At 49.0% G+C, this 16,089-nt stretch overlaps 1 protein-coding gene across 1 annotated transcript; it reads left to right on the top strand.

Annotated features, from left to right (window-relative positions):
• The first annotated feature begins 1,619 nt into the window (after nt 1–1,619).
• On the top strand, nt 1,620–15,351 carry LOC135893980 (perilipin-3-like). Its single transcript, XM_065421939.1, has 8 exons — nt 1,620–1,683; nt 8,750–8,829; nt 9,345–9,540; nt 11,867–11,949; nt 12,411–13,086; nt 14,099–14,298; nt 14,552–14,680; nt 14,773–15,351. The coding sequence occupies exons 2-8, from the start codon at nt 8,767–8,769 to the stop codon at nt 15,349–15,351; spliced, it is 1,926 nt and encodes a 641-aa protein (XP_065278011.1). The 5' UTR covers nt 1,620–1,683; nt 8,750–8,766.
• Nucleotides 15,352–16,089: the final 738 nt, after the last annotated feature.

The raw sequence follows: 16,089 nt of genomic DNA, 5'->3' as shown, positions 1-16,089 counted from the left end.
CTTCAGATTTCCACAAGTGCCAAACACCCACAGATCCTGGTCCTTTCAGTGCATCCTATGGATCACATGAAAAATCAGACTAAGTTCTCACCCAAAAACTACAATACTCAGAATAATGGATCCACTTTAGAAAATTTTGGCCTTAACTCCTTGTTGTGACCCAGTTTCCCCCTCTGTGAGAATGTTGTGGAGCTCAGCTAACAATTGTTTGGCACAAGCTTTGAGATCCCAGGATGAAAGATGCTACAGCAGAGCAAAGTATTCATTATGTTTATTATTTATTATTTCTATCACAGAAGCACCTAGACACCCCAATCAGGATCAGGGACCCATTATGCTGGACACTGTACAAACAAAAGTCCCTACCCCAAAGAGCTCACACGTCACCTGAGGCTCACGTCATTTCATCGTTGTGCAGTGTGGAGGTACAGTCACATGTATCAGCCCACTGCTGCTTGTGCCAATCTGTAGCCAGCTAAGATTTTAGAACAGGAGGGACCAGCCAACTCCCTTGTTAGCAATGGGACCTGCATTCAGGGCAGGAGAGGACTGGAAGGTAAATATTCTGGCTTATTCAGACCATGCCCCCCAGTTCTTTGAGGCACTTTGCATACATTGGATTGCTTTCATGGCTCTTTATTTATGGGGTACCCACAACATTTGGGGTCTCTGGTTAATTTACTAGTTTCTCTGAAGGAGCCAGGATGCCCTCCTTCATATAAAGCAGCAAGGATGGGCATTGGGGGTGGCATGAAAATGAGCTGCAGGGTTTGGTAGCTCAGGGATTTAAGCAACGGGAGTTCATGGGGGTAGAGAAGGCAGCATCTGGGGGGTCGTAGACAGGGTGGGTTTCATGGGGATGAAGCTAATTCCGGCAGTTCGGCAGCAGACAGAGGAAATAGAGAGGGTGAGTTGGGAATTGCACCAATACCACCCTATGCCAGTCAATTGGGGAGAGGGGCGAGAAGGACTCAGAAGCCCAGAAGCATCTCCTAAGACTCAGGACTACATAAAAGCAGTGTGAAAATGAACACTGAATTGCCACATGAATGAACCTCGACATGCCACACTGTCCCCAAGTCCTGCAGTGCCCAGGAATTCACCCCCAGCTCCCATGATGCATGATACATGTGCCCCCTGAAACGAGGCAGTTCCTACAGGGGTGCCCCCCAATCACCCCTCAATCCCTGGCTATCATGGGGGCTTGCATTTAGAATCCCCACCATACTTTGTGGGTGCTCCGCCTGACTAGCTCCTTCAGGACACGCCAACAGCAACCCCATGTCCACCAGAGCGATGCTTTTGAGAATCCAAACAGTCACTTTTGCAATGCCCCACCTTTGGCAGGGCCTGGAAGCCCTTTGCACCATTGGGCTGAGCTGGGCTTCTCCTACCTCCCAATTCTAGAGAACTGGAGAAACCTCCCCTCTCCGGCTGGCCCCAGGGGGCCCTTTGGAATCTTGCGTTGCCACTTCCCTCTCCCCCCCGTTTCCAACATTCTGGCCCCACCCACATGCCACTTTTGATTGGCCAGGGTGGAGAGTGCCGCTCCTGGATTGGCTTTCTTCAGCTGTCTGTCATGTGCAGGGCAGTCCCTGTCCAGGCTCCGAGTAGAACCTGGCCGGTTGCGCAGGAGGGCAAAGGGCTCCCGGGCGCCGCAGCGAGCAGAAGACAAAAGACCAGGTAAGACCGGGCGGCAGGTGTAGTATTGTAGCCTTGGCTCTACTTGGCAAGCGGGCATGTTAAATTCCAGGCTAACTCTCTACTCCAGTTCAGTGCTTGGTTGGGATCTTTGGAACGAACCGTTTCCACTGCGACCAGTTGGGAGATCAGACAGCGCTCTCCAAGGGAGCATCAAACTGTCAGTCTGCCCTACAGTCTCTGCTCTGGGGGTCATTGCTGCTGCTCTGTCGGGGAGGATCTGGAGATTTGGGGGCCCCTCAGATTTGCCCTGCCCCTTGTGTAGTTATTTACACCAGTGCAACGTGGGTTTGAACCGCTACCAGATCAGAATGTCTGCCTTTTGCACTGGCGTACAAACTACACAAACTGCAGGGGAAAGGAAGAATCGGGCCCCTGCTTTTGACCTTCTATCCCTGGTCTCTCCAAGACCATCTCCAAACTGAGAGGGCAGAAAGGCTGAAAAGTACCCAGTTAAGGCTACCCTTTTCTCATCCCTTCCCCATGCATCTGTGGGTGGAAGAGAGACTTTTTAAGACCGGTGGGGAGACCAGTGCTAACAAGACCTGCAATCACACACAGACACCTTTACTTTATGTGTATTTGTTTTGATCCCTACCTTCTGTGCAGTTTTTTGGGGGGCGGGGTTTTCCTAGCCTGTAAGCTCTTCGAGGGCAGACACATCTTCCTATGTCTGTATGGTGCCAGATTCCACCCCTGGAGCTATTATGGATGCGACCATAATAGAAATTAGAAGGGGCATGTGGTTTTCAGAAGCCTGCTACTGGTAGTGAGGATGCTCCTGAAAGCTCAATTAATTCTTGGTGTGATTGCTTAGTACTGGAGTGCTTGAACTGAAAACATTTTGAGAACCAAGTAATGGGGGACTGGGAGGCAATCCATGGGAGGGTCGATCTCTTATGAAGTGGGGTGGGCTATAGGCAAAGAACTGACTTATTGAGTTCTGTTTACCTCTAATGTTAACACAGACTTTGTGGCTATCCAAGGGATGTCAGCAATCCAATGACTAAGAGAAACTGAGGAGTTAAACCTTAGGGTCTCTCCAGTTTCCAGGACCTTGAGACCTGCCTGTAACTTTTCTATAGTGGTGACCATCTGGCATAGGCATGATACAGACATTCAGTATTTCTGCAGTAGGATAATAGTAGGGCCTGAAAAATGGTGGTAGTAGCTATATATGCCTAGAGTTGATGCTTTAGACACTACCTTCCAAGGGAAGAAAAAGCAACTAATTACACAAAGCTCTGCTAGAAACCTTACAGGGCATCCAGCTATGCTAATTATTAAGCACTGACAACATGCTCTGTGCTGCACAAGATACAAATAGAGTCCCTGACCTAAAAGATTCAGAGTAAACAAGATAGACAGTAGACAGGATGCAATGAGAAGCCCAGAGCACAGTCTGACTCTCTACTCAACCCATACGGGTTGTTTACATCAGAGGTTCTCAACCAGAGGTCCAAGGCCCCCTGGGGGGCCGTGAGCACGTTTCAGAGGGTCTGCCAAAATAAACCAGAAAGCAGGGCTGGCATTAGAGTCACTGGAGCCCAGGTACGAACGCCAAAGCCTGAGCCCCACCCCCACCCCCCACTGCCTAAGGCCAAAGTTGAAGCCTGAACCCTGCCGTATGGGGATGAAGCCAACTTAGCTTTGCGGAGCCCCCTGTGGCGTGGGGCCTTGGACAATTGCCCTGCTGGCTATCCCCTAATGCTGGCCTTGGCTTTTAATCTGCTGGATATGCAGAAAAACATTTGTTGTGGCACGACGTTTTTATAGCGTTGTGGAGGAGGGCTCAGAAAGAAAAAGGTGGAGAACCCTTGGTTTCCCTCATGCTCAGCTTCACACCATGTTACAAAACTCCTTGGACCAACGTTTTCAAAGGCAGCCAGTGACGTTTATGTTTTGTGGGTGCATCAATTTTGGGGGGGGCCGGGGCAAGACCTCTTGGGTCTGATTGTCAGAGAAGCTGTGTAGCCACATCTCCCAGCAATTCTGAAACCTAAGGCCCAAAGTGTCTCAAGTTGGGAATCACTGGCCACTTCTGAAAATGTTGGCCGGGACGCCTCTTCTGATCACAATGCACTTTACCACCAACTCTTGTTGTTAGCGCCATGTTCCAGCCAGTGAATCTGAGGCACAGTGTTTAGTTACCCAGCAAGTCAGTGGTAGAACTGGGATGGGAACCCAGGACACCTGACAGAGTCAGGTGCTTTAACCACAAGACCACACACCCATTCACATTCTTTCTAGTGTTCCCTCCTCCCATCCAAACTATTAACCCTAGCGGTCTCTCATAAAAGAGTCATTAGCTATCCAGTCTACCTAGTTTCCTAGTTCCTATTGATCAATCAGTCCTTGCCAGTTGGAGGAGAGAGGCTGGACTTCAAAGATTACTTGAATGCAGGAAGCAGATTTCCAGACTGATGAGATCCCAGATTTCTATTTGCATAAGAATGTAGCAAATAAAGCTGACATAACCAGCAGCAAACGCGAGCAGAACCTGTTTCCACATGTAGGTAAAAACTACTTTGCACCCAAGCCATCTCCTGGCTCACACAAGCAAGTCACATTCAGACTGATAAAGCAATGGAAGCAGCTTAGTCCTTACCTTGATAAGCAGAACCTCATGTGGTCTTGAGCAAACATCTGGCCGATCCTCTGCAGACAGCAATGTCCAGAATGTGCTGAATTGGGAAAGCAGGCTGGGGTATTCCACAAGGGCAGACTGGCCTGTCTGAAAGAGGCCCTCCTCCAGCTAGGATCAAACACTTTTGTTGCAACAGTAAGTCATTTCAAAGGGGTGAACGGGCTTCTGGTCTCCGCAACCAGATGGAAGTTTCAGCACTGAACACTACAGTATTGACCTGTATATACAAGAAAAAAAAAAAAGGTCTTGAGATACCAGTGACCTGATTTTTCCCCCCCTAGAGGTACTGAGCACCTGCAATATCCACCGATGTCAATGAGAATGTGAGGCTGCTCAGCATCTCTGAAAAATCAGGCCGCAGCATTACAAGGGCCTGCCTACGCTGCAGATACTGGCGCTGTAACAAGGGCTGGTCCCACCTACGCAGGCACGTGCAAACAGTGTTTTAACACGCTCATGCCCCAAGCACCGTGTCACTCACATATGAAAACTGTACCAAAACCAGGCCTGTCATGTCTAGTTTAACACCAGCAGATCTCCTTTAACGCCAAAGGAGCTGATCCTGATTTCCACCAGCAAGAGTGAGAGGAAACTCAGGCCCTCGGTTTTTCTCAGGCTGCCCAAGGAGTGAGGTGTTCTGTCCTTGCTCGTTGACACGCTAATTAGGAGACAATCTTACGGTGCAAGATTTTAACTCTAGAGTAACCCAGACTCCAAGGCCAGTGAGATATAGTGCAAAACCAAAGTGCATTTCCAGACTGAAAACAAAAACTAATTGTGGGCAGGAGCTGCCCTACCTGGTGTTGCATCATCTGTGCGCTGGGTGGGTGGGTGGAGGGGCGGGAAGGTCCCTTTGACAAATCCTGCAGGCTGACTCAGCCTAGCCTTTGACAACAAACCAGCCTCCTGAAAGTGTAACCACTAGCTGCTAGTCACGTGCGTCCTGTGAGCAGCCTATTGATTCCTGGTACTGGGCCTTCACCACTCCCAGGCCCTGCCTACGTTAGGAAAACTTTCTACAAATTTCCCAGACTGGCTAATACTGAGGTTTGTCTTCACAGCAGAGTTAGCCCGAGCCCTCACCTGGGTGTTGCCCCAAACCCCCCTCCCATCCACACACAATCTTCTCACCCGAGTGAGGTGTTATTTTCAACCTAGGCAAACTGGCCTGCCTGGGGGGTGGGTGGGTTAGAGCCCAGGTGCTACTTTCCCCGGGGCTGGTAACTAGCCACTTTGCCGTGAGGATGCGGGATAAACCACATGAGTGCCAACAGTCCTCCGGCACCTTCCCACCATTCCCCCACACCGTGTGCCCAGAAGGACAGACAAGTTCTCCCACAATTCACTGGGAAAGTATCCTAGAGTGTCTCAGCTCAGTGCGACACAAAGACCCATGCACACTGGGCAGCACAGCGCCAGTGAGGAGGACACAGGAACGGGGCTGGACTTTGCTGTGGTGCTGGGGTAGTGTCAATCACCAGGGCCAGCTCAGCAGTGCAGACAGACCCTGGTGCCGTTTCGCCAGGGTAGGTGTTGTTTAGGTTGTGGCAGTGCCCTAATGGGCCCCTTATTCAGGCACCCTCTTGCGCAAGGTGCTGTACCCACATAAACGGAAAGTCCCACAGGGCTTACCAAGCAGCGCTGGCTGGGGCGGGTGGAGACAGCTCGCCAGATGCTGCCACCAGTGTTAACACTCATTATTTGTACGGCGGTGGAGCCTAACCGGGCCCAATTCAGGATCGAGGCCCCATTGTGCCAGGTGCTGTACATACACAAAACACAGTCTTTAGCCCAAAGACTTCACCGTGCCATGTAACTCGGCTCAGAGCCGGTCTAACTGGTGCAGAGTTAAAAATGCCAGGGCAGCCAGAAGTCCATCCACACTATGTGTGTTAGACTTAAATACCACAGCCCAGAGGCATGCGCAAAGGGGGGGGGGGCAAGCCAATCAGCAGGGGCACAGAACTCCTCTGACCCCGGGGCCGCTGGGGAAGGGGGAGGAGGCAGCTCCTCCAGCCACGGGGGGCACAGAAAGTGCCCCTCCAAAAGCAGCCAAATTGTTATTCCTGTGCCTGCTGCTGCCACAGCCCGTGCCCCCCAAGAGCCCAGTCCACAAACTCCAGGGTCCCAGTTCAGGGCAGCACTTAAGCACACTTGAGTCACATTGACTTCGGTGAGACTTAAGGATGAGTCTAATTTGACAACGTGCACTTAAGTACTCTCCTGAATTGGGGCCTCGGTGCTCTGACAGTTGGTTAGAGACTGCTGCAACGGTTGCCATAAAACGTCAGCCAATAACAACCGGGTAGCTGGTTGGTAAGGACGCTGATAGCGATATCGTGTATCTTCTTCAATCTCCCCTAGCTGTGTGCATAGCTAGCCTGTCCTAACACATGCAGTCTTCAAGGATTCTCTTGTCCTCCTTTCCTCAGCTTCTTCCTACTGCTTACATAGCAACTCCCACGGACAAAATATATTAACTGAACCAGCCAGCAAGTCAAGGCAGCAGGATATACCCCCTCCCTCTCCACTCCACCCCATGCACACACAAAGTTCTAAGACTTCCAAAGTTGCTATTGCTGGTGAAGCTGAACTGGTGCTAGCAGTGACGGGAAATGTGCTAAAGCATCCCTAGAGTAGGCAGAGCTGCAGCGAGAGAGACTCCAAGATCAGAGGACTGTGTCGAATGAGCCTTGAAACAAACATGGCAGTCACTGTTACTAGTTCATCAAATTGTTAATGGTGGAAGTGCCTGCCACTGTGTCAGCATCTCTGTTAGGCGATTGGCCCTTGTGTCTCTCTCTCATGGGAGTTAAGGTTTTGCCAGGGTGCTCTCAAACGCTGCATCCTGTTGGGAAATAGACCGAGACATGGGGAAATCCAGCTTAATGTCAGAATCAATGGGGGAAATCTGAGCTTTTCAAAGCTGTTGTTAAGCAAGTTCAGTTGTCTTAAAAATAGAAATTTAAACACCATTGTCATTATATCATGACAATGAGCTAACCAGGTTTCCAAAATTAGAACTCTGAAAACCTGCCTTCCCCACTCATTCCACTGCTAAGATGCAGTTTCTCTCTTGCAACAGTCACTGTCAAGATGTATATTGTATTGTTAATTCTCGTCTTTACAGTTAAGCTTGGAAGGATTCGATTTTTATTGGTAAATGTTGATAAACGTCAATTCCACCGTACACACCCAAACCCATGAAAACATATTTATGTCAAGGATGATCAAAATTTACAGATCAGCAAAATAAGAAAAATGCTGCCTGAGAATGTATGAGTTTGATTTAAGGCTATTGACTTTGTATAGTTTGACATGTGATGTTGCCAGTTTGCGTTTTAATGGTTATAAAGCTTTAATTTTTTGAATCTCAGTGTCTGCTGTCATTAAATAATTATTGTCTGAACCCCCCTAATTTCCCACAACCATGACAATTTAAATTGATAAAAATCAAAAAATGCTTAAAAATAAAAATCTATATTATCCATCAAAATTCTAAAATAAATACACCTCAAATTAATTTAATTTAATTAAAGATTAATTATAGTAAGATGAGGAACAACATGCAGTGACACAAGCCATCATCTTCTGCAAGGTGTAAGCTTTTATTCAAGCATCCTATACTTTATAGCTGCAGAGAGGACATTCAGAACATGACACTGATGCCTGAGTATCTCTGTCTTCTAGACAGATATATCAGGCCTAATATGAGTAAGAACTGCCCCAATTCATCTCACTGGGGCGCTAACTCTGATGTCTAAGAAATTAATGTATCCATGCAATTTCAGTGCTGCGTATTTTAGTAAGAACATCCAGCTGACTTGGGATGGTGGAAGAAGGTTGGGTAGATTGATATTGCTTCCCTCCTACATGCACATTCTGATCCCTGGTAAAGATTCACATTAACTCATGAAATCTCTATGACTTGACAGAGCTATTAGAATAACTTCACATTCTTCTTGTAAGGAATAGGAAGCAGGGGCAGCTCTATGTTTTTTGCCGCCCCAATCACAACAGTCAGGCGGCTTTTGGCGGCGCGCCTGCGGGCGGTCCCCTGGTCACGCCGATTCGGTGGCATGCCTGCGAGAGGTCTGCCGGTGCTGCGCCATCGGCGTCCCTGCCGGCGAATTGCCACCGAATCTGCGGGACCAGCGGACCTCCCGCAGGTATTCCGCCGAAGGCTCCCTGACTGCCGCCCCCCGCGGCTTGCCGCCCCAGGCACGCGCTTGCTGCCCTGGTGCCTGGAGCCGCCCCGATAGGAAGAGGAGCTCTGAAGTTCCTAAGATGTGGTGGACAATAATCCAAGTGCATGTGGCGTTATACTGTCCACCAGCTGTTACTGGTAATATCAGAAGGCTAACTCATAATGTTGTAACTGTTCTTTTTCTCTCCTTTCAGTTGCATCCGACTTCACAATGGCATCTGAAAACAAGGCCACGAATACTGGCCCTCCAAAGGCTGAAGAAGAGCATCAAGTGGTAGGTAAATCACAGGTAGCTAGTATTACAAAGTGTAATCCTCAATTCACCTGTCAACAGGTGCTTCAGCGCACTAACTCATCCCAACATCCAGGCAAGAGAGGTGTCCAGCCACACAGATTGCTTTGAGGCTCCAGTTTAATATGGAGAATGCAGTTTCCTCTTGCTCGGGAGAGGGCGGTAACTTCACGTGTGGGGGGAGCGCCATAAGGCTGAAATTTGGGAGACCGATCTGCCATGGGTTCCAGTGCTAAATCCAGGTAGGGTGATGTTAAATCAGTACGTGACTGACAAGAAGCATGGTCCTGAGTTCTACTCCCTGCTCTGTCACTGACTCCTGGTGTGGCCCTGAGAAGGTCCCTTCACCTCTCTGTCACTGCACTTGAGCAGATAGAGGACAGAGTGGTTTCCATAAAGACCGTCTCTAGGAATACGCATGGCTCAGACTACAGTTTATATTCACCCGCCAGCCACAGGATCTGCCCCTAATGTCACTTCTTCTTTCCTTTGCTCAGAACATAGTAAACAGGGTGGCCAGCTTGCCCTTTATCAGCTCTGCCTACAACCTGGTCTCCTCTGCTTACAGCTACACCAAGGGGATACATCCGTACATCAGCAACATCTGCAGCGTGGCAGAGACCGTGGCTGCCATGGCAGTGGGCAGCGCAGTTGGTGGCGTGCAGCCAATTCTAAGCCACCTGGAACCTCAGAGTGAGTAAACACTGAGACAGGTGATTCCTCCCTTGCGCGGGGGTGGGAGAACCCTCATGGGACATCTCAGACTACACTGCATGGCCGAAGGGTGGGAGGGCTCAGGACACAGACCAGCAGGGAAGACTTGTTTAACAGGAGAGCTGCATTGGGTAGCTGGCTCATTCTCTCATCCCAGCACTTTAGTCCCATGGTGTGAACGCCCCAGCTGCTGAGAGTATTGGCGATGTGGTTAAGGTCTGTTTGTGATGCCCAGTATGGGGCAGGAAGAGAAAAAACAGCTTTGGGTTTAACACCCTTCCTACTGTACGTGCTCCTCAACTAGCATCTGAATTATTTCCAAGTCATACAGGGATATTATAAAGAATAGCCAACAAGGATTTGTGAAGAACAAATCATGCCAAGCCAACCTTATTTCCTTCTTTGACAGGGTTACTGGTCTAGTGGATGGGGAGAAGCTGTAGGCCTGATATATTGTGATTTTTAGTAAGGCTTTTGACACAATCCCACATGACATTCTCATAAGCAAAGTAGGGAACTATGGACTAGATGAAATTATTACAAGGTGGGTGCAGAACTTGTTGAAAAATCATACTCAAAGAGTAGTTATCAATGGTTTGCTGTCAAACTGGGAGGACGTATCTCATGGTCAGTCCTGGGTCCCGTACTATTCAATATTGTCATTAATGACGTGGAGAATGGAGATTACGCTTATAAAATGTGTGGAATGCACCTGGCTGGGAGGGTTTGCAAGCACTTTGGAGGACAGGAGTAGAATTTAAAACCACCGTGACAAATTAGAGAATTGGTCTGAAATCAACAAGTTGAAAGTCAATAAAGACAAGTGCAAAGTACTACACTTTAAGAAGGAAATTCAAACGCAAAACTACAAAATGGGGGCTAACGGGCTAGGCAGTAGCACTGCTGAAAAGGATCGGAAGGTTATAGTGGATCACAAATTGAAAGTGAATTGACATTGTGATGCAGTTACGAAAATGTCTTATACCATTCTGGGGTATATTAATAGGAGTGTCATAAGTTAGACACAGGAAGTAATTGTCCTGCTGTACCCCGCACTGGTGTAGCTTCAGGTGGATATTGTGTCCAATTCTGAGTGCCACACTTTAGGAAAGATGTGGACAAACTGGAGAGAATCCAGAGGGGAGCAAAAAAACGGGATAAAAGGCTTAGAAAACCTGACCTATGAGGAAAGGTTAACAAAACGGGGCATGTTTAGTCTTGAGAAAAGAAGACTGAGGGGGGAACTTAATAAGTCTTCTGTTATAAAGAGGACGGTGATCAATTGTTCTCCATGTCCACTGAAGGCAGGACAAGAAGTAATGAGTTTAATCTGTAGCAAGGGAGAGTTAGGTTAGATATTAGGAAAAAATTTTGAACTATAAGAATAGTGAAGCGCAGGAACAGGCTTCCAAGGGAGGGTGTGGAATCCGCATCACTGGAGGTTTTAAGAGCAGGTTGGACAAACCCGTCAGGATTGGTCAAGGTTTACTTGGTCTTGCATCTGCGCAGAGGACTAGACTTGATGACCTCTCGAGGTCCCTTCCAGCCCTATGATTCTATCTCCTCTCACAGCCATATTTCCCATCCACCTTAGCTAACTCTTTCCAACAATAGCTGGGCTTGCTTGGCACAGACCGCAGGAAACCAGCAGTTCCTCCATTTAACTTCTTTGCTTAACCATAGCACTGCTGACTCCCCCACCCTGCTGCCCCATGGGTTCAGCCAGATCCTGAGCCTGGTGAAATTAATGGAAGATTTTGCCATGGACTCCAGTGAGACTGGAATCTAGCCCTTTGCAGCCACTCTGTGTTCTCTAACCTGCTTGACATGTTTGCCCTCCAGAACTTGGGACGCCGTGCATTTCTGTACTGGAGCCTGGTATTAAATCGGAGTCCATGTTGCCTACTGCCCAGCTATTCCATTCTTGGGCAAGAGGGGCTGTTTAGTCTTTTTTGCCCCATAGCTTGAGGTTTTCTTCCTATCCTCCAACCTTCAGCTGGAGGACCACCAGGATTCCTTCCTCCCAGTTAATGTGGCTCCCAAGTCGCTGCAACTGAGCAATAAAGACACCCCCTCCAATGGAGAAGTGTGCTAAGCGCTGCCTGGAGCAACTTCCTGCCATTACAGGGAGTCGGGTTCCCAAAGGGCGTGGCCACAAGGCTACACAAACCAGTCCGGTTGTGTTGTCTTTGTGAAGCTCTTATCCTGGCTGTCCAGGCTCCCTCTGCCTGGCCTTGCCACTGGGAGCTGGAGTCAAACTGAAACAGATTCAGGGAACTAAGTCTGTGCCTCTCCCTCTCTCTAGTCACATCGGTAAACGAGTATGCCTGCAAGGGACTGGACAAACTGGAGGAGAGCCTGCCCTTCCTTCAACAACCAACAGAGCAGGTAAGCGCCTCTGCATCCAGCGTCCTTCCCCAGGAGGGGAAGCTACAACTTGCTCAAGGGCCAATGCTATGGATAGGGAGGCATAGGCCTGCCACAGGGAAACAGATGGGTTGCAGCGCTTAGCCGAGAGGGAGAGACGGAGCAATGTGAACTCTGATTTAAGAGACATTTGCTTTGCAGATGTTTGGGCTAGAAAAGGAGCTGCCCACTGACAGAGAGGCTAAGGGCCAGATCCTTGGCAGGTGTAAGTGGCGCTGATGTCATGGAGCTACATCAATTCATGCTGCCTGTTGGCCCTACAGCTTTGGGAACTAATGGATGACATTACCAAGCCATGCCACTATTTATCTAGAGAAGGGCCACTTGGGAAGGAAGGGGTATCTGGTATCTCCCCACTGGAAAAAACAACCTCAGTCTTTGAGTGAGTGTACAATAATCTTTCCTCTGGCTCTCCCCTCTAGGTCATTTCAGACACCAAGCAGATGGTGTCTACTAAAGTGATGAGTGCTGTGGATGCTGCCTATGGTGCGAAAGATGCAGTGGCCAGCAGAGTGGCCGGAGCTGTAGATGTAACCAAAGATGTTGTCCAGGACAGCGTTGAGCTGACCAAATCAGTGGTGTCCTCCACAGTCAATACTGCCAAGGAAGCTGCCTGTGGTGCAAAGGACATTGTGACCAACAGGGTGACCAAAGCAGTGGACCTGACCAGAGGGACTGTCCAGGACAGCGTTGAGCTGACCAAATCAGTGGTGTCCTCCACAGTCAATACTGCCAAGGAAGCTGCCTGTGGTGCAAAGGACATTGTGACCAACAGGGTGACCGAAGCAGTGGACCTGACCAGAGGGACTGTCCAGGACAGCGTTGAGCTGACCAAATCAGTGGTGTCCTCCACTGTCAATACTGCCAAGGAAGCTGCTTGTGGTGCAAAGGACATTGTGACCAGCAAAGTGAATACAGTTGTAGGGCGGAGCAGAGAGGCTGTCCAGGACGGCGTGGAGATGACCAGTTTCGTGGTGACCAACAGCCTAAATAAAGCCAAGGCAGCGGGCCAGCTGGTGGCGAGTGGAGTGGATGCTGTGCTAGAGAAATCACAGGCGCTGGTGGATCACTACCTCCCCCTGACAAATGAGGAACTGGGTGAGAAAGTGCTTAGACGTTCTACAGCAGCGGTTCTCAACCAGGGGTACACGTACCCCTAGGGGTACACAGAGGTCTTCCAGGGGGTACATCAACTCATCTAGATATTTGCCTAGTTTTACAATGGGCTACATCAAAAGCACTAGCAAAGTCCGCACAAACTAAAATTTAATACAGACAATGACTTGTTTATACTGCTCTATATACTATACACTGACATGTAAATACAATATTTATATTCCAATTGATTTATTGTATAATTATATGGTAAACATGAGACAGTCAGCCATTGTTCAGTAATAGTGTGATGTGACACTTTTGTATATTGATGTCTGATTTTGTCAGCAAGTAGTTCTGAAGTGTGGTGAAACTTGGGGGTACGCGAGACAAATCAGACTCCTGAAAAAGATACAGTAGTCTGGAAAGGTGGAGAGCCATTGCTCTACAGCATGTGCTAGCAATAGAAAATGCACTTCTCTCCTCCATCCAAGTCAGACACTGTTGCTTCTGCTAGATGGCAGAGGCCTTCTCCTGTCTTGGGATAGGTAAGTTGCTTTAGGCTTGTCACCGCAATGACTTTCTCTCAACATTAGGAGCTGGCATGTGACACAGGGAGGAGGTTCCGATGTTCGCTAGCTACTGTTTTGTCTTATTTGCCTTGAAAATGGTGGGTAAAAGCAGGTGAGATCCGTGCAATAAATAAATAACTATATCAGTGCATTCTTCATCCCTTCAGGCAGCTGCTGTCCTCTCAAAATCTGTGTCTGAGCACGAATAATAACCATTAGTTCTTTCTTCGGTTGATCTCAAAATACTTTACAAAGGCAGTCAGTATCATTATCCCCATTTTACAGATAGGGAAACAGAGGCACGGAGACAAGGAGTGGGGCCGTTAGGTCATGCTAGTGCTAGACTGTGTGTCGCCGATCTTGTGCACTGGGCCCAAGAGGACCATCGCTGGGGGCGGGCATTCCTGCTGATAACCTGACCCTTATACAAATGTTCCCTTCAGTTAAACTTGCCATAGCCATCGAGGGTTTCAACATGGCCTCCGTGGAAGAACAGAAACAGCGTCAGAGTTACTTCATGCGCCTGGGTTCCCTCTCAAACAAAGTCCGCCACCGAGCCTACCAGCACTCCCTGAACAAGCTGCGGCTCATCAAGCAAAACACCCAGGACAGTCTTTCGCAACTCCAGCTGGCAATAAACCTCGTAAGTACACCCCCTTTCCCGCCCTGGCGGTGCAAAGCATTCCACCCCCGTGCTAAATCGCACTGTTCCCAGGGTGCCCTCTGGGTCACACGTCTACCTACGTCCCCATCTCTGCTTGATGCGCAGCAGCTTCCTTGGTGTGGTCCTGCCTGCTTCCCGTTCTCGGGACCCCACTGTGTAAGAGGGACTGGGCATTGCAGAGCTTCTTGCTGATCACAGGTATCTGCAATGATCATTCTTGTCTCCCTGCCAGATCGAATACGTAAAACAGGGCGTTGGGCATAAGCTTCAGGATAGCCTGGAGAAGCTTCAACAGCTGTGGATTGAGTGGAGCCGGACCCAGCCGAGAGGGAGCCCAGCTAAAGATGCTTCCCAGCCTGAGGTATCTCTAGTGGGGAGTACTTACAGGGACGGATGGTGCACTAAACACTGGTTTTGCATTGTAAGTCTTACCCACTACTCTCCTCTCAGCAGGTCGAGTCTCGTATTCTAGCCATGGTGCGTATCATCACCCAGCAGCTGCACCCTGCCTATGTGAATCTGGTATCCAGCATCCAAGGCCTCCCCAGCAACATCCAGGAAACAGTGCAACAGGCTGTTAACAACGTGCAGCAGCTCCACGCTTCCTTTTCCAGAGCTGATTCCTTCCAGGACCTCTCCAGCAGCTCCCTGACCCAGAGCCGGGAGAAAATGACAAAGGCCCAGGAGTCTCTGGATGCCCTACTGGAGTACGTCTCACACAACACTCCCCTCAACTGGCTTGTGGGCCCCTTCTCTCCGTCAGTCAGAGCGACCCAAGAAGCCACAGAGGAGCCAAAAGAAATTATGATGACAGAGATGATATCATCTGCACTGCAAGAGGTGGCTTCAGCACAGAAGAAGGTGGCTGAGGTCCCCAAGGCACCAGAGAAGGAGATGGCTCTGGCACTGAAGGAGGAGGCCAAAATACCTAAAGCACCAAAGGAGTCAATGAAAGCACTGAAGAAGGCATTAGAGGAATTGACCAAGGCATCAGAGAAGACGGTGGCTAAAGAAACAAAGAAATATCCTTGAAACGTTCCAACTATTGCAGCCAACTTCCATGGAAAGAACAGAACTTCCCTGTAGGTTTTAGTCACTCATATACCTGCCAGACCCATCAAAGGGAGGGTGATTGCCTCTCTGCACCTACCCCTGACACACTATCCCATGCTCAGAGCTAACATACAGTCAGCTTATCCAGCTGTATCTTGCAGGAAACTCACTAACCAAAGTGGCTTGACTGTCTGCACCTACCGCTCTTGCCTTATTTCTGAAGCACACTGTACTGAGGTGGGGGAGGGGGGGTTCTCAGTGTTGGCTGCAAGAGCTGCACGTCTGTGGCGGTCCATGCGTGGATTGCTATGCCTAGCTGTGGACGGATGTAGAGGAAAGCAGCAGTCTTGCAAAAAGTCAAGTATGCGCCCAAGCTGTGGACAGCTTAACACAACAAAACGATGCCCTTAACTTTTGATACTGTTTCCTCCTCTTAATTGTTATAGCTGTCCATCATGTACACTACAATATACTACCCCTTTTCTGACTGTTCCGCTCCCTGCAGGGCTGAGACCATCAACAGGACAGTCGGCAGCAGCTGTGGGTGTCTCCTTCCCAAGACCATTTCCAAACCTTTCTTTTGCACAGAAATAGTATCAAGGGGGGGATTTTTTTTTTTTTAAAAAGTGCCAGTGTTCAATGGGACTTGTGCTTCCAACATATTCGGTGCTTTTAAAAATCCTACTAAAAAAACTAACTCTGTGCATGTCATATTCA

Source organism: Emys orbicularis, chromosome 24 (genome assembly GCF_028017835.1).
Source record: "Emys orbicularis isolate rEmyOrb1 chromosome 24, rEmyOrb1.hap1, whole genome shotgun sequence".
Lineage (NCBI taxonomy): Eukaryota > Metazoa > Chordata > Testudines > Emydidae > Emys > Emys orbicularis.
Note: the sequence above shows the minus strand (reverse complement) of the source record. Positions and strands in the feature narration are given on the sequence as shown.